Source organism: Octodon degus, unplaced genomic scaffold (genome assembly GCF_000260255.1).
Source record: "Octodon degus isolate 3935 unplaced genomic scaffold, OctDeg1.0 scaffold00193, whole genome shotgun sequence".
NCBI lineage: Eukaryota > Metazoa > Chordata > Mammalia > Rodentia > Octodontidae > Octodon > Octodon degus.
Window position 1 is genome coordinate 4,039,638 of NW_004524769.1, and position 24,241 is coordinate 4,063,878.

The 24,241-nt window shown below is 43.1% G+C and overlaps 1 protein-coding gene across 1 annotated transcript in view; it reads right to left on the reverse strand.

Moving 5' to 3' along the window:
- Positions 1-24,241, reverse strand: part of Ano3 (anoctamin 3) — a 405,337-nt gene that overhangs the window by 78,415 nt on the left and 302,681 nt on the right. Inside the window, exons 9-13 of the mRNA XM_012517561.2 lie at positions 17,562-17,693; positions 14,851-14,957; positions 11,795-11,850; positions 7,556-7,677; positions 4,536-4,670 (exon numbers count right to left, since the gene is read on the reverse strand). Coding sequence (XP_012373015.2) covers positions 4,536-4,670; positions 7,556-7,677; positions 11,795-11,850; positions 14,851-14,957; positions 17,562-17,693 — 552 coding nt within the window. The remainder of the gene's footprint in view (positions 1-4,535; positions 4,671-7,555; positions 7,678-11,794; positions 11,851-14,850; positions 14,958-17,561; positions 17,694-24,241) is intronic.

The following is a 24,241-nucleotide window of genomic DNA, read 5'->3' on the forward strand; positions in this document are numbered from 1 at the left end:
TGCCATTAGAAAATATGTACAAGGCTGGGGGGACAGCTTGGGAGTCTAAGTACCTTCCTGGCAAGCACAAGGTCCCAAGTGCAATCCCCAGTACTGCGTGCCATGCCAGCCCCTGAAACTCGGGCATGCCCTGCTGCCCAGAAACCGGGCGTGGCGGCACACATTTGTAATCCCAGCACTTAGGAGGCTGAGACAGGAGGACCACTATGAATCTGAACTGCATAGTCAGATCCTGTATAAAAATAAAAGAGAGAGAGAAAAGATATATGCAATCAAAGTCAAAAAAGAAGACATGTGCATGCCAAGTGTAGGATGTATATAACCGCAAGCCAAAGTAAGAATAAACCACACCAAGGGTATGACAGAACAGCACATATTTTGCATGGTAAAGTTGCCCACTCTTTAACCTCCTCGAAGGAAATCATCTCCATTAAGGAAGGGGAAACAACAGTCATTTATGAAACTTGCCCAAAGTCATGGAACTAGCAAGAGGTGCTTCAGGAGCCTAAGTGTAAGTTTTGCATGATTTTATATCCAGTCCTCCATCATCTGTAACATAGTTAAAGGAGGAGTAAAGTTCATTTCATTTTTAAAAACAATTTTTCAGGGTCAGTCAAGCAGCTCAGCAGATTAAAGCACCTGCAAGTAGGCTCAGGGGAAGGGGGTTGGATCCCCAGGCCTGCTGTGCCGGCCCGTCCCCAGGGCTCACTGAGACAGCAGTTGAGACTGGGCTTGGTGGCACATGCCTGTAATCCCAGCTCTTGGGAGGCTGTAAACAGGCAGATCACAATGAGTCCGATCTAGTAGTGAGACCCTGAACACCCTGTAGACCCTTCCCTAGAATAAAAAAAAAAAAAAAAAAAAAAAGATACTGCCAGTTGGAACAACATCACACAGGGGCTGACTGGATTCACTTCCTCTGAGGCAGAGCACAGAGAAGGAAGTGTCTGCGTGGCGCCGTCACTGGAGCAGTCAAACATGCAAACAACCGGAAGGAGTATAGCACGCAGGCCGAGCCAGCGGCGGGCCTCAGGGTGATTGTCAGGGAAAGGCACGTCCCGCGTTCGTGCAGGATTATTAAACATATCACTCACACAGAAGCATCTCAACTTTCTATTGATTGATGAATGACCAGGAAAATATACATGTACGATGGAATTTTATTCAGCTTTAAATAAGACATTTTGCCCGATATAGCAACTCACTTGAACCCAGAGTGGAGCTGCACCTTGGTTCACGCACTTAAGTCACTCCTCATTTCAGGGGAAGACTGCTGTGACCCAGTTTGCCACTCAGTACAGAGTTTGTAGAGGAAAGCAAAATTCTGCTCTGTGCTTTTGTTTGCAAACAAAACTTTTCACAAACATCAGCATTCATAAAACATGGTATCACTGTTTATTATGCTAAGTGAAATAAGCCAATCACAGAAGAGCATTGGTATGGGGCTAAAAAGCCAAGGACAGTAAGAGCTCGTACGTCAGGAAAGCGCATATTTGTGGTTGCAGGGCCTGTCATGCAGTTGCAGTTACCCAAGTTGTGTAGGTTCCTAATTCATTTTGTACAACATTGTTCCCATATGCTATTGCGCATGTAAAATTTTGTGGAGTAGAAATCTAATGACAAACAGTCATATTGCAATAATGTTTTTAAAAGAATTAGAGGGCTGGGGAGCTAGCTCAGCTGTCTAAGCACCTGCCTGGCAAGTGCAACAACCTGGGTTCAATCTCTGGTACTGTATGCCATGCTGGCCCCATGCCAAGCCAGCCACTGAAACCAGGCATGGTGGCACATGCCTGTAATCCCGGCCCCAGGATGCTGAGACCAGAGGATCCCTATGAGTGAGAGCGGCATAGTGCGAGGCTGTACCAAGTAAGTAAATAAATAAAATTTAGAAAGGATCAGATATGGATTTGAAAGTTAGCTGACCCCTTAACAGATATGTGCTCTAACTAAATCATCTATTTCTCTGAAGATGAATTTGTCTACAGGCAAGGACAATGTCTCTGTTGGGTTACAGGCATTTGGGATCAAATAGAAGACACGCTCACTGTCAAGGATAAAATCAGGAGGGGACTTCGAAGGTTTTATAGGAGGCAATAGTTTTTGGAAATCTGCCTAATACTAAGTGCCACCAAAGGTTTTGGATGTGTTCTGGTGACAAAAAAAGTAAGAAGGACCAGAAAACTAGAATTTCTTTTAAAAACATTTTCCTGATGCCCAGGGTCCTAAGAAACAGGCTACACATACCTGTTTTTTCATTTTTTAAATCCTGTGATACATCATGTGGCTGACACAGATATGAACCCATTTACTTGGCTGTGTAAAAAGTAAGGCACACATAATCACACGCATGTATGCACTAACAGAACGTGCTGCAGTTTGATGGTTTTGTACTGATACAATTCACTAGAGGGCAATTAAAACTATGACCTTAATTTAGCTGAACTAATCTAGTAAAAACATGATAAGCAGACTGATACCTGGAGCTTTTCAACATATCACTACCCTGGTAGGGCCAGTGAGCTAGCTCAGTGGCCTACGCACCTGCTTAGGCGAGCTCAGGGACCAGGCTCGACACCCAGCTCCAATGCTGCATGGGCCTGCCCCCGGTGTGCTGAGCTGGCTACAGAGTCCAGGCATGCTGAGCACACGCCCGTAATCCCAGCACTGGGGAGGCTGAAACAGGAGGACCACTACGAGTCTGAAATGTGTAGTGAACCCCTGTAACAACCCAATACATTTAAAAAAAATTACCACTTTGCAATAAACAAGAAAAGGAGCTCAATAAAATAACATGTGAATCAACAAAAAATAAAGCCCAGCTTCCTCCTGCCACTCCCCACCCCAGAAAGCCTACATCCAGGACTCAACCATGTCTGCCACCTGGAGTGGAAAATTTCAAACACCAAATTCTGCAAGTCAAGATATTCAGCGTTACTTATCTTGGTTTAGAATAGAAAGTCTGGCAGGATCTTAATTATAGCGTGATGGCAGCAACAGTAATAGAATACCGTAAAGTGCTGGAGAAAGGAGTTCATTGGTGCCTTTTAAGACATGTCTTCCACTAAAGGTTAAGGAGAACTTATTTCCAACAAAAAGAGCTTAATTTACTCCACTGGTGCATAGATCAGTAGGAACAGTGCCATCTCTTTGCTTTTGTTCCTTCCAGGGTTTCAGGGGTGGAGGGAGGATTCTACTTCTCATGCTAAAATTTCATTTATTCTTTCTCCATGAAACTAACTTGACCTGTGATTCTGGAAGAGTCATTTTCCGTACTTGGTAGTGCACTGCAAAAGAGAGCTTCTCTCGTCAGGACACTGTAACTGAATGCCAGTTTCTCCTCTGAGGCCTGGGGGTTATGGTCTGGGCAGCATGCAGGAGAAAAGCCCACAAGAGGAACAGAGGGACGGTGCTTACTGTGGGCTGAAGTTTGTCCGGCACGATGCTGCCTACTAGAGGGAGAGCTGAAATGAATGTGAGACTCATGGAAATGCTCTGGAGCAGCCCTTGTGTTTGTTTTCATAGCTGTGACCACTTGGCCTTATGAACAGCAAGGGGACTGTGAGGTAATAAATCAAGGCCCTGGGATTTTGAGCAGGATTGCACTCAAGGACACCAAAGATAAATATAGCCCAGCTTCCTCCTGCCACTCCCCACCCCAGCAAGCCTACATCCAGGACTCATTACAAGTCTATGGAGTACAGGATTTACAGAGTCTCACTACATAGATCAGACTCACAGTGAGTCTGTTTTCAGCCTCCCAAGTGCTGGCATCACAGGCGCCTGCCACCACACAGTCTCAGCACTCCCGGGGGCAGGACCAGCAGGGCACAATGGGGATCTATCCCGGGCCTCGGTGCTCTGCCTAAGCAGGCGCTGTAGTCTGCTGAGCTATTTGGCTGGCCCCATATTGTATTTTTAAAGGAAATGCACAGAAGTTAGTTCCTAACAGCCCTTGAGGACTCTAGCAATAGCATAGGCTGCCGGTGTTACAGCCCCGCAGCAAGGCTCTGGCTACGGATGGGCCAGAAAGGAAGAACATTCGGAGCGTTGAAGGAAAGGGGGGCCTCTTCGGATTTGAATTTGGTCATGCACAGTTGAACACATGGCTCACCCATGATCTATATGTGCTGCTAATCCCAGGTGACTCTTTAATCCTCTAGGTCGCTCTTATCTCTGCTGCATAATTGTATATTATTTCCAGGAATAATGCATTCCTACTTCTAAACTGTGAGTCATTTCATCTTAACAAAATAACTAGCATTCTGATATGCATTTGACTATTTCATTACTATTTTTAGATCATTATGTGGGATACACAAGCAAGAAGAAAGTGGGCATAGAGATAAGCAGAATTGGATCTTGCCTAAGAGAAGTGGCACATGAAAGTATAAAATATATCCTTTAGTTTTTTCATTTGTGAAAAAAATCAAATAATTATATTTTTGTCATTTTTATGATCAGCATTATGTGTAAGCTTTTGCAGACTCAGGACATAGACCAAGCACTTTGTGATGTGGCTCCCAACAGCGTACCTTACTTGGCTTTCATTCATGGTCACCAATCCGTAGAAGAAGACACACAGGCCAACAACTGCTGCAGGAATCAGCATTCCAGTGTACCAGCCCAGCCAGGCGAAGTACAGCCCGATCTTCTCTCCAAAATACATCCTACAGAAGAGAGTGAAAGCAGTCAGTCGCACGTGTGCAAATGCGTTGTCTGGCTAGAGGGAGGACCTGAAAGAGTAAATAAAATCTGAAAGGTACAGTAGATACCCTGAAAGGAAAAGAATCTATTCAAAGAGAAGGAAAAACTGGGATGAGGAAAAGGACAAAAGAAAGAAGGGAAAAAGATCTGTCCATGTATATGTGCAGGGTGGCTTGGGGAACCGTGCCACTGATTTCTGCAGGTCTGCTGGGAAGTTATTCTTGATGCAAAGAAAATTCTCTTGTCATTTTTACTGTAGTCTCCTCTTTCTGAAAGACAGACTCTTTTGACTTAATTTTCTGTATTGTGCCAATTAAATTCTGTACAGATTTCACCATGTAGGGGCTTGGAGTCAACTTCCCTTCAACACATTTATCCAATTTTTCCCATTTATTTATTTCTCCTGAGAAACACCAATCTACAGTTGTCATTTCATTTCTCAGATAGGCTTTGAAGCTGGAGCTTATTATGTTGATCATTAGAATATAAGCTTTTGACACTAATCAAAGAGACTTTTTCCTTAAATAAGTATTCCTAGCTGGTATGGAGAGGGTTGTGCTTTATTTTTTGTTTTTTGTTTGTTTTAATTTTAAATGTATTTGGTGTTACAGGGTGTCATTATGCAGCTTGGACTCATGGTGCTCCTCCTGCTTTCAGGCTCCCCAGTGCTGGAATTGCAGGTGTGCACCACCATTCCTGGACCCTGGCTGCTCAGCCTCTCTGGGAGTGGGGCTGGTGTGGCATGTGGTGCCGGGGGTCAAACCATCATCCCTGTGCTTACCTAAGCTTACCTAAGCAGGCAGTTTAGTCTGCTGAGCTATCTTTCTGGCCCTGGAGAGGGGTTTTGGAGCCCACTGCAAACATGGCGGAATCTCTTTGTAACAATGATAAGGGGCATGGAAAAATGTCTGCTTCTACAGAAAGTGTTGGATTAAGATTTAGACTCTACACCATTGAAAGTGGAGAGGAGCCACAGTATTACGAACTTGAAGTATAGTCACTTGCATTAAGGCAGATTTCAGGGCTGGGGAGACAGCTCGGTGGCCTAATCGCCTGCCTGGGAAGCACAAGGACCTGGGTTAGATCCCCAGTACTGCAACCATGCCAGGCTCTGGGTGTGTGGTGCAGGCCCTGAAACCAGGCGTGGGGTGCAGGCCTGTAATTCCAGCACTGGGGAGGCTGAGGCAGGAGGATCACTATGAGTCTGAGCTGGATAACAGGACCCTATATTAATTAACAAATAATAATAAAAAGATTTGAGATCTGTATCAGGAGAGGTGGAGACTAATACCAAAGAGAGACAGGTGGAAGTGGCCTCGACCCAGAGTGCCGGGACTCTAGCCTTATACACTCGCTAAGCTGTTTCAAAACCATCACAGCGCTCAAGAGGGGGGGAGGGTTACCCCACGGCCACTCCCCACCACATTTCCACCATAGCACCACCCGCTCCCCGGCTACGTGCAGTAGGATCTCTGTTCGCGAACTTCATTGTCTCCACGATTCCGGAGAAGATGACCGCAGTCGGGTTTGTTGCCTAATGAAGAGCTCTCAAAGGGAAGCAAAGTTTTACCAACAGCTTATGTTTGTGAACTGAACCGTTGGCACAGCAGCGTTTGGGAACCGAGGAGCCGCCCTACGCGAGCGCTGCTCCCTGCCGTGTTCCGTTTGCTGACCCGCTCTGTCGCTGAATGCCAGCCTCAAATACACGTTGGAATCTGCTCTTGCGGAGATCATGACTCAGCTCAGAAATTCTACTTGTAATTTTAAATCTTTCTGATGCCTATGGTGAAATATCCTTTAAATTGTCACATAACCTTTTCAAAGCAGGTTTTGTAGCTAATGATTATAAAATGCCCTCTTTCCAGTTTAAAATTTTTTCCAGGGGAAAACAGATGGAAACTACACAAGCATTGGTTATTGCGCGGCTCCATATGGTGTTTACAGTGTGAAAACACACAAACACACGTCCAGAAATAATGATTCACAAAGAGGGCAAAGAGCGGACCCCTCTCTGCCTCGGCCCACGGCGCAGCCCGCGGCGCGCACACGGGCTTTCCCTGTCTTCTCCATCACCCGCGAGCCCAGCGTGTGGAGTGCCCGGCTCCTGAGCACCACGTCCCCTCACGACACAGAGCGGGCAAGGCGGAAGGAGCACCGCAGCCTCGACAGTGCACACCCTTAAGAACAACCGAATTTTCAAATATTATGAAGTCAAACACTTTCAAGGCAATCTGCCTGTTAGTTATGAAAAAAATCCTTGTACAAAATTCTGTACCCAAGGTTGTGTAGTTCAATAGGGGTGTCTTCCTCTCCACCAGCTTAATTTTGGTGACAGGGAAGTTTCTAGAGCGAAAGGACATGCTTATGCCCTTCTTTCAAGGGCCCTATTGATCTTCAAAAGAGTGGCAGATTACCCTGGTTCCCTGGGAAGCAGGTTATGGTGCTGCCGGACCAGGGATACTGCTAACATAAAGATGGAAGGAACGACCCAGGCTCTTCCTCCACCCCGTGTGCCCGAAGGCTGTGCATGTAAGCTATGGCCCAGGGGCTGCACTCCGGTAGAACCTCTTGTCCTGTTTTCCTGTACCCCTTGGCAAGTTAGTGATTTTCTGCTGCTGTTGCTGCTAACCCCTCTTTAATTTAAAAGGTTACGTTTGATTTCTGAGCTTGCCCATCTGTTTGTATAACAAGTTCCCTGTGCCAATTTCTTCCGTGAAACATCACCCCAAGGCTTCTCCGCTCCCTGTCACTTTTCCCCTGACACAAGGCAGCGAGGACAATCATGAAGCCCAAGACCGAGGCCACAGTGCAGCCCCTTGGCTCTCCGTGCTCCGTGCGTTTGCAGGACCTGATGAGGTCCAGCGGCTGGTGCTTGTACCACATTCCCCAGCGCGCCCAGCGCTCGTACAGGAGGTGTCTGTTATTCTGAGGCCCGTGGGTTTTGATGGGCAGGCTGCTCTTGTAGGCTCCCTGAAACACAAGACAACAGGCATTGCTACGCATTCTCCTGGAGAAATGTGAACCAATCAAGAACAGCTTCGTTCCTTACAGAATAATTTAGCAATCCAGCGAAAGCTTCAGTGCTCATACACGGAGGCCTAATACCGTAACGATGGGTAGAAGCCTATTTTTGCTGGCAATCTTCCGCAAGTTCCTTAAACATCATTTATTTAATTTATTTATTCTTTTAGTTTTTGTTCTCACTTTTTAGTATCTTTTCGCAGTACAAGAAGTTTCCACCCGTCGTGGGAAGTGGGCGCCTGCGCACCATGCATCTTGATTCTTTCTTTCATCCCTTCCCTCTCCTTCCCGCCACTCACCCTGCAAGTCTGAGTCCCTTTCCCTCATTTTCATTCTTGCTATTATTCTTAGTTCATGTTTTTGACACATATTATTTGCACTCGCTTATAGTATTTGGTACCCCACACGGCAGATCTTAATTCTTCACCCCCACCCCACCTCAGCCTTGCGGTCTAGCCCCTTATACTTTCCGGATCACTTTTTACTTGGCTGTTGCTTTGTTCTTTGTCCCTCTCAAATGACAGGCACTGTATAGTATTTTAGCATGTGCGTCTCATTTATTTCATTCAATACTATGCTTCCCAGGTGCATCTATTTTAAATCACATTGGTAAATAACTAGGATGCATTTCACTTGAAGCAAGCCAGACTTCAAGTTTCAGCCTTTGGAATCTATGGCCTTTTAATAAACACATTGTTCTCATGCGTAACAGGAGAAACTGTTGCAACCCTTAGCTTAGAATCTGAGGGTGTCATTCGGCTGCAAATTGTGATAACCTCTCAGAACTGTTTATCTCGTTTACAGCAGCTATGGAAGAAAGTGCTCTTTTGAAAGGACGAGGCCTCAACCTCAGTTCTAATTATGTTTTAAACCCTAAGAAATCTAAAACATATTCCAAATTTGAAGAATTTAAAAAGTATGTTATCTCATCTCTCAAAAACCCATCAGAGTGAGTTTTAGAGCTAAATGTGTCCGGGAAACTTGGCTGTTCATCCCTACAGAGACAGAGCAGGCTTCAAATCATGGCTTGCGAGGCCTTCGAGGCTCTGCGGAGAGACATTTAAATTACCCAGGGAAGGGTGAAGGCACAGTTGAGTGCAGCCCCAGAGCGGCCTTCCTGAAGCTGGTCTGGCATCTAACTCCTGTGGGTTTCAGGCTGAGGAGATGGAAGCAAAGATCCAGCGTCCAGGCATAGGGAGCCCCACTGGAGAAAGGTTTGTGAAAATGGACTGAACCGGTACAGCAGACTGTCCTGAGATTTGCTGAATAAAGGAAGGTAAAACAAAACCTCAGCTTTTTTTCAACGACTGCTGATGATTCTCCAGAAATGCATAACTTTCCTCCCCAGTGGTGGCTAAGTGAGCCTACTACAGCCACTCACCCATTGAGAATTTCACAGTGAGGGTGGCAGCAGGGTTCCTAATGGGTACTGGAGAAGTGCCTGGACCAGAGGAGCACCAGGTTCATTACAGGACTTGGCCACTGATGAGTCTGCAGCTCACAGGGCTGTCAGGAGGCGGGGCGGGGCTGAAGGAGGTGGGGTGCTAGTCTGTGCCTCACGGGGTGTGCGGGGTTTGTGGAGCGGCTCTTCTCTGCTTTTCTATACCATGAGCAGATTTTCTCCATCATGTCCTTCTGCCCTGCCACTTGTACCTTGGAAGTAGTGAGCCATCTACTGTAACCCCCAAAACAATGAGCCACAGGAACCTTTTCTCCTTCTGGTGGTGAATGTCGGGTATTCTGTCTGAGCAACAGAAATGGGATGGGTCCAACAGCCGTGGTGGCCACTACAACTATGTTCTTGGTTTGACATTAAGCCTTGGTGTACTTGACATACCACTGTACTAATTCTGCTCCTGAGCCTCAGTTACTCATCATTCTGCCTTGGCATTGACAGGCAGAGCGCTGAGGTGCAAATCGGCTGGTGGGACTACTCCTGTGCACTCATGAATCTCTGCTCTTCCTGTGTCCTCCATTTCCATAGTGAGAGAACTATGTAATCCCACTGATATCCTCAGCAAATGCCTTTCCCCCCCCCAGCTAGTTGTTATCCTTAAAAGAGGTCTCAGATAACAGTAAAATATACAACACTGCCACTTATCTCCTTCATCAATGAGGAAGAAAAGTCATGAATTGAAAAGTGAAAATCAAGCCATAGCCCGTAATGGTGACTTAATTTTCTTATTAGTGAGCTTGTTTTTCTTCTTTCAGTATCACTTAAAATCCAAGAGAAGTTCTTGAGCCCGTTTTATTCACTTTCTGCTTTGTTTATATCCTTGTACTTAAAAAGCATTGATTTCTCTTCTGTTTGTCTCTGTTCTGCATAGAGCACTACTGTATGTATTCCACAGGCCAGTATTTCAACTAAACTGTATGCATACATGGGAAAATGACTGGTATTTGCAACCCGATTGTAGTAGATATCAGGGGCCAGGGAGATGGCTCAGTGGCATAAGCACTTGCCTGGCAAGCGCAAGGTCCTGAGTTCGATCCCTGGTGCCACAAAATAAATACATAATAAACAAATAAATTTAGTAGATTCCAAGTTTCACACAAAAAATGTGTCAAATAAACTTTCAGGAGGACACAGCCTAATTATGTAGGGAAAACTACCCCACAGAGCAAAAATCAAAGCTTCCTTTGCTTCAAACGTCCTATCAGGGCCCTGTTCTGCATCCCTGAATATTTTAGTACTAACTTTGGGGTATCTGACACCCTATTTACTTTCCTTTAGCTTTGTGTAGATATGACATTGGAAGAGTAGTACTTATCCCTCCACTGTTATTGGTAGAATAATGGAAAAATTCATGCTAGAACCTAGACAAGGAACACAACTAAAATGTGCTATTATTCCTATACTTTTTGTAAACAGGAATTCCTAAAACAATATGAGCATCTAAGAGTGGCTCCCTGGGCTTGAAATACTGGTTCTCTGACATTTAACCTTTTATACCTCAATTACTCATAAATAAAATAGGGTTAAGATTGTTCTTTACCTCCAAGGATTGGTGCAAGGTGCAAGTGAGATAATCCTTATAAAACACTGAGCTTACCACCAAACAGCACACGCTCAGCGTGTTTTATTTACTATTATTTTTGCAACACTGTAAATTCCTCATTCCCTGTGTCCCATGACCTCTACCTTCACTTTATAAACAGAAGAGAAATCACTGCTGGAAGTTCCACCGTGAAACTGGTAAAGACCTTACTCTAATTTTAAAATGTTAAATCATCTTTAAGAAAGAAGCCAGGAGAGGAGAGGGGAAGGAGTTCTAAAGGCAGATCCCAACCTTTTCCTTGTGGGTAAGCCCAAAGCATTCTAGAGTAAGCATTTCCACTTAAAGTTTGTAAGAAGGCAAATCAGGTAGGGAATAACATAGGCCATCAGGGATGGTGACAGGGGCCATGTGATTGTCTGGTGTCCTAAGGAGGTCGGAGCACCTGTTTATAACTTGATGCTTCATAGCCAGGGTTTCAGGAGGTGATTGGCCCCAAGCAGTGTGACACACATTGGTAGATGAGTTTGTACCTAAGTGTGCTCTTTGGAGGGGAAGCTTGGTCAGTGGGAACAGGTCACATGGGCACGGCCTACATGGGTCTGTGTCCCTCCCCAGACCTTCACTCCCTGCTTCCTTGGAGCCATCTGACCAGGGACTGAACCTGTGCCAACAGTGAGCCAAAATAAACGTGCCCTCCTTTTGTTCTGTGTTGATATTGTGTCCCGGCAATGAGAAAGTACCTAACACAGAGGGCCAAGCCCTTTGGGAGAGGTGGGGGTGTCCAACAGGCTCCTGGCTGGAGCCTGGCATTGGAGCAGAGAGCGACAGGCAGAAGAGGTAAGCCTGCTTGTGAATGCTGAATAGGGGGCCCTGCATGGGGGGGCTGCAAGAGCCCTAGCAAACGGGGGAGCCACAGCCCTGCAGGTGGTGTCTCAGCAGCTCCTGGGCCAGCCATGAGTGCATTCTTGTGGAGGTGGGCAGTCAGACTTACACAGTGAGAACACAGGATCAAGCATTGAGCAAGATAAATTTAAAAATTAAAAATAGACATGGTCTTTAAAAATTACCTCATGTGGAGGAAATGCTGCTATGTAGGAGCCATTGTTTATGAGTTTACGGATACCTGGAAAAAGGACAGCAAAATCAGTGAAGAATTCCCTCTGTAGCACATACATATCCTTGGGACACAGAATCAATGGAAAATGGAAAATGGAAATCCCCTGAATGTTCTCCACTGCAGCACAGCCCTTAAGTAGAGTGTGAGTGGGGAGGTGACTGCCGTGCAACCCTCTGGTGTCCTCAGCCTCAGCGAGCAGACTAATCCCGAGATCCGACACAGCCTCGCCCCACCGTGACATGGGAGGGGCTTTATTACTCACTGATTTAGGTTCCCATGAAACAAGGGAACTTGCTTTCTTCTTCAATACAAGACTGACCCTGTGTTCAGAAGGAAGAAGTGGAAATCCTCATCCTCTCCCAAAATATCTTAAACTGTTACTGTACTGAGAAATCTTTATTTGTTTACACCAAGGCAAGAGGACACAAATAACAGTATAAGAAACCCAAGATGACCTCCATCTCTTCTAGATCTTGGCTCTGCGGACACTTTTATGGGATGTTGGGGAGAATGCATATTGGGAAGCCTTTCCGGAGAGAATCTTCTGTGTCAAGATTAATTATTAATAAATAATTACAAACAATTGAACATATGAGGAATCCTTTCAATATCATGATACTTTAACTTCTTTTGGATGTTCAAATAATTGTGATGCAAAAAATCCTTTCTGTAGAATATTGTATAAATATATTATGTGTTCGGTACAGGGTCTCACTGCACAGCTTGATCTCATAAGGGTCCTCCTGTGTCTCCGCAGCACGGGGATTTCAGGTGTACGCCACCATGCTGGGTCTTGGTGGCTGGCTCAGTGTGCCCGGGAGTGGGGCTGGTGCAGCATGTGGTGCTGGGAATCATACCCCAGCCCCTGTGCTTGCCTAAGCAGGTAATTAGTCCACTGTGCTATCTCGCCAGCCCTGTATGCCTCTTTATTCATACAGAATTGTTGGCAAATAGTACTTGAAGTTTGAGAACATACTCAGAAAGGGAACTTTCTAAAGACAAAATAATGCAAATAATGTATGTTTATATCTTACTAAACAGACAGACAGACACACACACACACATATACACACAAATATATATGTCAATTACATATATTTATTTTGTTTTGTATTGTTTTAATGTATTTGATACAGGGTCTCAGTGAGCAGCTTGGACTCACAGTGATCCTCCTGTTTCAGCCTCTCCAGTGCTGAGATTACAAGGGTGCGCTTCCATACCTGGTCTTGGAGGCCAGCTTGGTGTGCCCCAGGTGGGGCCCTTCCAGCATCTGGTGCCATGGATTGAACCCCAGTCTTTACACCTGCCTGGGCACGCACTTAGGCTGACCTATCTTCTCATTCCCTAATGCTTGCACTTCATATAAATTTGTAAGAGTGAAAATTGCACTTAGAGGCAATTTTTGTTTTACTTTTAACCCTTTTGCATTTATACTATTAAGGAATCTTTTTTTAAAAAATTAACTTAGGGCAGGGTATACAGGGTCTCACTACATAGATTGGACTCACAGTGATTCTCCTGTGTTCAGCCTCCCAAGTGCTGGGACTATAGGCGGGCACCTCCACTCCCACTCTCACTCGTCTCTCAGTGAGTCCCAGCAGCAGGCCCAGTACGGCACGCTGGGGATGGAACCCCGGCCTCTGTGCTCTGCCAAAGCAGGCACTTTAATCCACTGAGCTGTCTGGCTGGCCCTCATTCATTTGTTCTTATTTTCCTCTGTTTATTATATTATACAAAGTGTGCAAAATCTTTATAGTAACTTAAAATATACTTTTTAAGTCTATGGAGCTACCAGGGCACATGCTGAGCTCATATCCTAGACTTCTCCAGCTTGACTTTCTAGAAAGTTTCCCTGTGAATTTCCCAGTTCTGGCAAAGTTTTGCTGTTTAATTATGTTGACGATCACTCGTTTGTAAATTGTTAACCACACACCAAAAAATAGAGGCTAAAATAGTGACAATTTTAAAGTGGAAGCAATTCATTTTAGGGATGTGGGACACCATCTTAAAAACCAATCAGCAGAGGGAGGTATAAATTTTGTGTAACTGTGACTTTTTAATTTCAAGAACATCTAGCCATGTGCCTACTATTTTGTGTCTCCAGTGAGGCATTTTTCAGCCTTATCAGTAAAAGGACGGCTTATTGCCTGTTTTTGTTTCTCAGTGTTATGTAAGCTTAGCAATTTAATTTACTTTTTCTAGATGAGACACTCAATTTTCCTTGGTATTATGTGTGTGATAGCAGACAGTTTAACCCTCAAAAAGCAGAAATTTAGAAAATTAAAATTAGCTAACATTTCGCTATCCAGACATGATCTCTATGAGTTTTTGAAAACATTTTATTTCCTGAGCATTTTCTTTCTTTTCATGCATGCTTATGGAGAAGACTGAGTTGTGAAAGACCTAGAGCTCTGTAACACGCTTTGGCTCACCTAGGAATGCACTGTGGATGTTTCAAAGTCAACAAACAGGGAACTAGTGACTTAATTTTAATCTCTGAGAAGAGTTTATGCTACACATAATTCATGCTCAGAAACTGTTATAAGTAGAGAGAATAAGTACAGTCCGTAATGAGTGCTTCATGCAGGCAGAATTTACCTCGCCATTCAATCCCAACGATGAACATTTTAGGTATTGTTAATTTTAATCTATTGTAAAGAAGTGATGAACCACCTTCTCTGTATTGTCATTCAAAAGTGTGATTAGTATTTTAAGACAAATTTCAAAAACATATTTCATCCTACAGAATACGTATGTTTTACATTTGAGGAAATCTCTTCCAAAGTAGATTTTGTTGATTTGTTTGTTTAAAAAGTTACAAAATAGAAAGTTTATAGGTAAAAAAAAAAAAAGAAAGTTTGTAGAACTGGTATTCAGTGTGTTATATAGCTGGATTTAATGTACGAAAAGCTTCAGTTGTTCAAAAATGAAAAAAAAAAAAAAAAAAAAACCTCGCTTTTACTGACTCACACCCAGTGTCTGCCCACTGTCGAGCCTTGTCCTTACCCACTTTGGAGATCCCATTTTCGTACTTGGTGCGCTCCAGCATGTGATACACTATCCTGCTCCGAGTTGCATTGCTGAAGAAGGTGTCCTTGTTATTTATGATGAAGCTGTTAAATGAAGGGGCTACATTTAACATTCTGAGCAGAACGCAGAGACCAGCCACACCCCCCAGTTCCTGGGTAGCCAGCCATCTTTCTTCTCCATTAAAGTTAATTCCTTTAAAGTATAGTAATTCAGAAGAGAAATCCTTCTCTGAAAAAAGCAATTGGCAAAGTGTAAGAGAGACTTTATAGAAAATGCAAGGGGTTATCAAATATTCATGTCAATATCTTCTTTCAGTGTGCAGGGAAGTTTAAGTGTGCTCTTTCTTTTTCTATTTGGCATAGAATAAGGGGAGAATAAATTGTTCATTGGTTCACATGAATTTTGTACTCTCTAAAGCAATGCTGTTCTAAATCAATTGCATTAAAAATTGATATCATTCCTCCATGCCACAGTTTCCAGCCCAGCTTTCCTGGTTCCCAGAATTTGGCAGCAGCAAGCCTTTTCCTCCCTTCCATATCCTACATTGTCCCCGTGTGTGAGGATAAGCAGGGGGGCCAGGTGTGGGCCCAAGGTGTAAAGAGTACAGGAGAGAGGGGCTTGCTCTAGCCTTTACTCTATGGTATATGTTAACCTCAGAGAAGAAAGAAGGAGGGAAGGAAGGCAGGAAGGAGGGAGGGAGGGAAGGAGGAAGGAGGGGCGAGGGGTGTGCTGGCGCTAGGTCTCATTCACTCAGATCTGAGCCCTCTGTCTCCAGGGATTCATCTCTGCAAGTGACAGGGCCCCACGTGTCACGTGTCAGGCACTCAGCCCTCCAGGGCTATATCTTCCCTGATCGTTGCCTCTTCTTCGCCCTGTGTATGTGCACGGTCCAGAGGGAGACAGTCGGGAGTGGGCACCACCCCTGCTGCTCTGCGTGTTCTGGTCTCTTGCAGAAACTGAGCCAGACTCCACTACGACTCACTATTGAATCGCTCCCCGGTCGCTGCAGCGCGGCGCGGTCTGATCCTCCAGCTCTCTTCTACCTGGAGCAAGCCCGCTGCTCTCTGCTCTGAGCACAGTTATAGTTCTTATTTTTTTTTTTTTTTACCGATCTCTCTAGACGGCACTTAAACCAAACTTCTAATCACTTCTTAGAGCTCTGGCTTCTGTCTTTGTTCATCTATGTGGGTGCATAATTTTCCATCACGTTAAAAAGCCCTGGCTCTTGCGCGGCAGATTTCGCTCTCCAGTGTCTGTTCCTCCTCTCCACCCCACTCTCTGACCCATTCCTCTCCTGCTGTAGAGGGGCTCTCTCGTTGCAAAAGGCTCCCTGACCCCCTCCTCCTAACGTGGATTCTTTGTTGTATGACTAAACATGCATTTTGCTTGTGTCTTTCATGAACACTGAATTTCTCAGCCCTGTTCCATGCGCGCATCGCCGCACCGCCTTGGCGTGCGAGTCCCTCAGCTTTGGTGCGCTCTGTACTTTATCTCTGCGCTTAGATCAGCAAATGTAGGGTCCTGTCAGCTGTGGGTGGTGAGGACGTTCCACAGCTCTGAGGTTGCTGTCACCATCAGCCGAGTCGGCACCTCTGCAGAAGTATTTCTTCAGCAGATATCTTGATTTTCTTTCATGCAGACATTTTTTCAAAATTCAGTTTGTTCAGTATGTAGGCAGGAAACAGATGACACAAGGGAGCAAAGAATCAAATTCAAAGCATTGCCTTGAAGGAGACTGAAATAGCCCAGGAGCATTGGAAACAGCTCCTGGGGGGAACTTGGGGTTCAGTTTTCAGAGAGTTTCTCCAGAGTGGTGACACCCGAGTGGGAGCAGGACAGAAAGTCACTTTTAGTCCATTGCCAAGAATCGGCAACGGAGGAGACAGAGCCCTCAGAAGGGAGGGGTTTGCACGGCCGCTGGCTGGTGGTGGCTAAGTGAGTCTGGGGTTCTCTTCTCCTTCTCTCAACTTCCATACTGCCAAATCCAAGTTAATCTGGTTGAGTGGGCGGGGCCTACAGCCTCTGCCCTACACTAGGCTTATATCTATCTTAAATGAGCTTTGTTACACTGAAGTAGAAATTGACATTTTTTCTGCCTCATTTGACTATGAGAACCACAAAAAGAGAAACACTGTCCTCATCTGCTTTGAGTGCTCAGGCGTGTCATGTAGAACCTCAGTAAAAGCTATTCAAATAGAAACATCAATAAATAATGAATACATAAATAAACATGTAAGCAAGAGAGTCTTGCAATACTCCCTAAGGAAATTCTCACCTTCACTTACTAAGTTTAATGCAAAACAGATGGCTTAATTAATGAATATATGAATTCATTTCTAGTATGGTGTTTAATAATTTACCAATTAGAATAATCTATTATTTATAGAAAGCCTATTATTATTACCATTATAGTTATTTTCACTGGGTGACTTATTAACACATGATAATTTTGAAAGAGGTGAGAGCAAGACTACCAGTTATGCCTTTATGAATAATTACTTGCTAGTACAATGTTTCTACATTACCACATTAATAAAGAATAATGTTTGCTTACTGTTGCTCACAAGTTAGGTGGACATTTCAATACAATGATCCATCCTGAGACCTACTTGCCCAACAATCAAATTGGTCCCAGGTGCGCGTGTTCTGTTCGCAAAGCCCAGGTGGTAGAAAGAGACAGAACTCACTGGTGAATCCGGGCTCTGCTGAAGGGGCCAGTGTAGCAGGCTGATTCCCCCAGCTCTGGAAACGCTGACTTGTCCAGAACCATTGGGTTCTGGGACATCCACTTCTTGATTCTCTTAAAGTAATTCTGTACCCTGGAAGAAAATCACATTTCAGAAATAGCTTAGGTCGCATTCCAGAGCTATACTAACCTCCCTTGACAGTTCTCTGAAATATCAAAGAAAGAGGTCCAGAAAGACAGACGGACCACTCCACACAGCCACGCACTCGTCCAGGGGTGTTGTTCTAGTCCCACACTGAAGAGATCACCAGCAAAACCAACTAAGCACTGTGTTCATTTAAACTCTCTGAAAAAAGTATCTCCAAAAATCTATGTATCCCCTTGAATAAATGTATGAAAACATTTAAGAATCACCATACAAAAAGATGGTGGTAGGACACAGCATAAAGACCAGCAGCGCTGGCCAAATAGCTCAGCGGATTAAAGTGTCTAGTAGACACAGCAGCCGGATTCCATCCCCGGCATGCCATGCCAGCCCCACCTCCAGGAGTGCTGAAATGATGATGGAGACTGGGCGTGGTTGTATACAGCTACATTCTCTTAATTCAATGAGTAGAAAGATTTCTTCTAATAGTGTTTGCAAACAGGATATCATGTCTGCATCTTGTACAGTGAGTAACCACTAAGACAACAATATGCAATGTATTGATTATTGAAACTATCCTACTAATTGGATTTGAACTGTCTCATTGCTATTTGTTTCTCAATAAAAATGTGGACTGTGAACTAAGCAACTGCACTGAAGATAGCAATTTGCAATTGTAGATTCATGCTTGGTCATGCCTGTCATTCTGCTCTTCTCAATATGTGCTGCTTGTCATGACAAGCCAGTTGCTGCCGTGCTGTCTCTTGGACAGATGATTGTTTAAAAAGGAAGGGGTGGTGAATGAAGGCAGGAGACAGGAAAAGGAGTGTTGTGGGACTGTCCTGCTACAACGTTGTATATGGTTAGATTTCTGGACTTATGTGTAAACATATATAATTATTTATTCCTATTTTTAAAATATATTTCAACTTTTTTCATCATATTCTGTAGGAACTTAAAGTTCAACATATCAATACTTGATGAAAAATACCTATTCCATGTTCAGCCTAAGATGTTTAATATTCAGACAGATAGTGAGGTTAAGCTCAACAGTCTAGGTTGTATGGTAATAATAATAAGCTTCTCTTCTCGAGGATCAACAACCTAAGTTAGCAGACTAAAAGTTAGAGAAAAAGGAGGGCTGCAAGGAAAGCCAACATTTTGGCCCTAGCCTTCCAAGGTCAATTAAGACTCAGGATATATGAGAACTTGTACTGTAATGTCATGTAGCTCAGTTGTGTCCCAAATTTTCTGATCAAGACGATTATGGGGCCAAAGAGGAAAGTGATCAATGATGTAGAGTGTGCCTAAGGAGAGTCAAATGGAGAGAAAACACTCTCTCAGGCTTTTACATAGAGCACATTGGCCAAGCAATGGCCATGACTCATCCACATGGCTGACACTGACAAAGGTTCTACAATCTGAGGTACAGGATCTCAGGATAAATCCTGAGGGGATTTGACTGACCTTATCAAATCCAAAAGCTACAACTCTTGTTGCATAGGTCTTGCTTTATCTTGGTCTTAACCATTCAACAGAAAAGTATAAAAACAATATATAAGAAGTAAAGCCATGCTGTTATGTTGAGCTGTAGGGGACTCAGGTCAACAACTTCTGACATTGCCATTCAAGTGGAAAACCCAATACTATTATGGACTACTGTAATATTTTGCTGAGTTCACACACCTATAACATTCAAATGACAGAACTAAACAAAAAAGGGGATACAGATGAATGTCCATTTTGTGTCTGTATTCAAAAAGGCTAGGATAGATATATAGTTACATTCTCTCAATGAATAGAGGGATTTGTTCTAATAGTGTTTGTAAATAGGATATCATGCCTGCATCTTGTATAACAAATAAACACTAGAAAGACAGTATGCAATGTGTTAATTATTGGAACTGTCCTACCAATTTGATTTGAAACTGTCTCATTGCTATTTATTTCTCAATAAAATTATGGAAAAATATGAAAAAAAGGAGTCTGGGAATGGTGACTCCTGCCTATAATCCCAGCTCTTTGGGAGGCTGAACATAGGTGAATCACAAGTCCGATGTACACAGTGAGTCCTTGTAGACTGTAGACCCTTCCTAAAATACAAAAATAAATAAATAAATAAATAAATAAATAAATAAATAAAAAGACCAGCATGATATCTTTACTAAAGCTACGTGTATGTCTCTGTTCATACATCTCTCTATATGTAGAGATGGAGTACTCTCTTGTTCTTTTAAAGAGAATCTGGCAATGTGCTGCTACGCAAGCAGAGACTGAGAAGACAGCAAGGAATGACCCACACTCAGCACAACATGTCCCAGGCAAAGGACTTGGGAACCAAGCAAAGCTGGCTTAGAACAGAGCTTGCAGTGGACTGAATCAGTGAACTTGCCCAAGTCACTCCATTTTTCTTCCCTTAGGGTCCACAGACACAACTGCAAACACACAGTCAGTAAGTAAAAATAATAGTGACCTTGCTGGGGAGCTGCAAATTGACCCTGCACTTTAAAGCTGGTCATTAGTAATAAGGAAACTTGAGCGGAGCTTTGCCATACACTTAAGACTTTCAAAGTGGGAATGACCTGGCAGTGCTGTCAAAATGCAAACACTGATGTATTAGGCCTGGGGTGGAGCCTGAGATGTTGCATTTCCAAGTCACGCCCTGGGGAAGCTCAGGCTGGTGTGTATGATGTATCTCTGGAGCGATGGGTTTGTCAGAGACTCTGGGCAGATTCTCCTTCAGAGCTCCCTGTCAGGGAATCTGACACGGGGACATTTTGGCTCAGCATAGATGACAGTCATTACTATGGCATACATATATATGTACTGATTAGTCACTTTCATCTTACAGAGAATAAGAAGGGAGAGATTGTCGTCAGAAATTGATTCTGGGATTTGTTTTCATAGAGGACTTGAAGTACTCTGCTCCATGCTCTTCTTGACTTCAGTATGCTGAGCTGTAAAATGGTCAAGTCAACAACTTCTGACGTTGCCACTCCTATGGATCACCCACGACTATTATGGACTACTGCACTATACTGGAATATTCTGCTGAATTTATGTACCTACAATATTTAAATGACAGTAGAATACCCTTCTCTGATGAAACTAATCAAAAAAAGGGGATACAAATGAAGGATCATTTTGTATCTGTGTATACAAAATAGTTAGGATAGATATGCAGCTACTTTCTCTTAATTCAATGAATGGAAAGATTTGCACTAATAGTGTTTGTGGACAGGATATCATGTCTGCATCTTGTACAATGAATAACCACTAAGAAGACAACAATATGCTGTGTATTAATTATTGAAACTGTCCTACTAATCAGTTTTAAAACTGTCTCACTGCTATTGTTTCTCAATAAAATTATTTTTAAAAAAAGATATTGATTCTGAAAGTCTGAATTCTAAATTACCATAATAACTACATGAACTAAAAAAAAAATCGTGCCGTGCTTACACTCGCTAGGTTCTCTGGGCAATTCTTGGCATTTTCTACTATAGTAATTCAAAAGTGATACAACAGAGGATGCTCCTGCACAACTACAACACATCACAGTATTTGTTTGCTCAAGAAAAGAGCATTCGGAGTTCAAGAAAAGAAAAATTAGGGCAGTTACAAGCAGGCACCAGAGACATTATAACATAAGGATCATTTCATAAAATTTATTATGGTAAAATTATGAGTTGAATTTTGAAATCACATCAAATCATGATATAAAGCTTAGGTTGTGAAAACTTTGCTGTTTCCCTTGCCAAGGAAGACTATTATTTAGATAGCAGGCTGTTTTTTGGATTCGGAGGAATCCCAGCATGCATTTCCTGTCTAGAACTAAAGGAAGCCATACCACAAGGGTTCATTTTGCTGCTGCTCACTATAAAGACCGCATCCTAATTCATAAAATATCACTGTTCCCCATGGGTCAGTGCCCAGGCATGTAGAAAACATTACATAGACTATGCAAGAGTTCCTCCAGTTTTTAAAATTTTGCATTGCTTTTTTACAAAAATGGAATAGCCATGCGTGATGAATGTCCTGCCGCTCAATGTGCCAGTCTTTGGAACTGGACCACATGTTTCCAGTCTTTCAACTCCAAGCTCCTGAGACCTAAAGATAGAAAGTAATTCCATCCGTGCTGCTTCATGAAGAAGTGGCAGGGAAGTCAAACAAAGGCAGATGCTCCGACGGTGATTAGAAGATGTTGATGCACTGTGGGACTTAAGAACTTCCTACCTCTGACAAAATTAGAAACAAAAAATGGAAGTGAAATTTAAAAAAAAATTAAAAAATATGAAAGGAAAGGACTTTCACAACATCACCTGTGTCATTTACCTAACATACAAGGTGTTCTCAGTTTAAAATTTTCACCTGCATTTTTTTAATGTATTTAGTACAGGGTCTACAGGGTCTCATTATGTAGATTGGACTCCTAGTGATCCTCCTGTTTTCAGCTTCCCAAGCCCTGGTATTATAGGTGAGTGCCACTATGTCCAGTCTCTAATGCCATCTCAGCATGCCCCGGGGGTAGGGCTGGAATGGTACGGCACATCAGGGACGGAACCCCCATTCTGCATGTGCCTAAGCAGGCACTTTAGTCCGCTGAGCTATCTGGCTGGCCTTATCATCTGTATGTCTTGTGAAAGGGTGAGTGCTATCTGACAGTGAATGGAGGTCATGTAGATTTGAATATGAGGATGAAAAAATCCAGTGTAGGGCTACTGCAAACCATGCCCAAGACCTCAGGAAAGGAAGCACAGAAGTAGGTGACATGGACAGATGGGCCTTTAACTTTCCACTTTACAGAACAGGTGCAGACTACGTTTTAGAGTCTTCTGTTCATAATGGCTGCATATCACAGACACACACATGCACAAACACAAACACATGACCCTGAATTTTCTACGAAGGAAAACTTTAAGGAGGAAAAGAATCAGTCATTTTCTGAACTGAATGTATACATTTAGGTAAATAGCATACTTATTCTTTTTTTTCACTTGAAAATAGTATAACATGGACAGTGGAGATAGCTTGGCAGTCTAAGCGCTTGTCTGGCAAGTGCAAGGACCCAGGTTCAATCCCCAGTACCTCATGCCATGCCCACCCCAGAAACCTGGGTGCGTCATGCCAGCCACTGGAACTGGGTGTGGTGGCACATGCCTGTAATCCCAGTACTGGGAAGACTGAGGCAGGGGGAACACTACGAGGCCAAGCTATGTGGTGAGACCCTGTACCAAACACATAAAACAAAAAAGAAGATAATACGACATTTTATAAACTTCTGTATTTTTTTTTGTTTCATGTCCTTTTGCAAGTACCTGAAGCCAAGAAACAGAGACAAGCACCTGTGATGAATGAAAAGGAAAGGGGCAGCAGGGCCAGGTGTACGACATTTGACGAGGATGTGATGCGACCCTCAGAAGGTATGCACCCAAGTGGCAAAGCGACCGCGACTTCCCGATATAGCGTCCATTTTTTTTTTACCTTACTTGTAGGGTTGACCAAAGTGGGAAAGAACACTATTTTCCACTATTTAAATTGATTCATTAAAATTTAATGTGATAGACATATTTGTTATGGATTCTCAGTACAAGTTCATTTTAAAACTAAACTACCACTGCAATTAATAAAAGACTTTTGTTGAGATTTATTTTTTATGAGTCGCTGAAAGAAAGATGCCTATTCAATAAACAGCACAGCTCCCTCACTATGGGAAGTTACATTCTCTCACGAATTCTAAGGCAAAGCACTAAAATTACCAAGCAGATTTTATCAACTATCCAACACAGAAAGGGCATTTATGCACAACAAAACAAGAAAAATCTACAATCAGAAGTTTATATATTGCAAGTGTCTAGTGACTTTGGTTTTATTAAATAAAATGACTGAAAATTTATTGCAAAGACCAGGACCAAACATTCACATACGAAATGATGAAAATTCTTTCTGAATTGGAGCATTAACTTGACAGAAATAAATGATTTTGCTAAGAAGCACTATTAAAGTTTTAAGAAATCATTTCAGTACTAAGTTTTGTAGTGTTCATTTTAATTTCAAGGTTTTTTCCTCTGCGATTTGCTTTCCTTATTATCAAATTCTATCACACAGAAATTGAATGTTTGAGAGAGAGAGGCTCGCATTTTCCTTAAATAATTTCCCATCATCGTAGTAATTTTTTTTTCGGTACTGGGGATTGAACTCAGGATCCTGAGTTTGCCAGGCAAGCACTTATTCTACTGAATTATCTCCCTGATTCCCTTCTATTATAATTTCTAAATTTTAAATTATATTCAGAAATTTTCTTTGACAATACCACCCAGATTTCTCAAGTTCTTCCTAAAATTCAGGTTGTGTGCTGTTTCCAGCTTTTGTGTGATCCTGACTGGGGACATCATACGTATCATTCAGTGGATGCTGAGTTCTGTGCCTCACTGAAATATTCTTTGTTAATTGATTCTCTTCCAATGAGTAAGAAAACGGCCAAATATATGACATGCTTTGTTTGCATAGTCACTGAACGGAAGTCCATTTTTTTC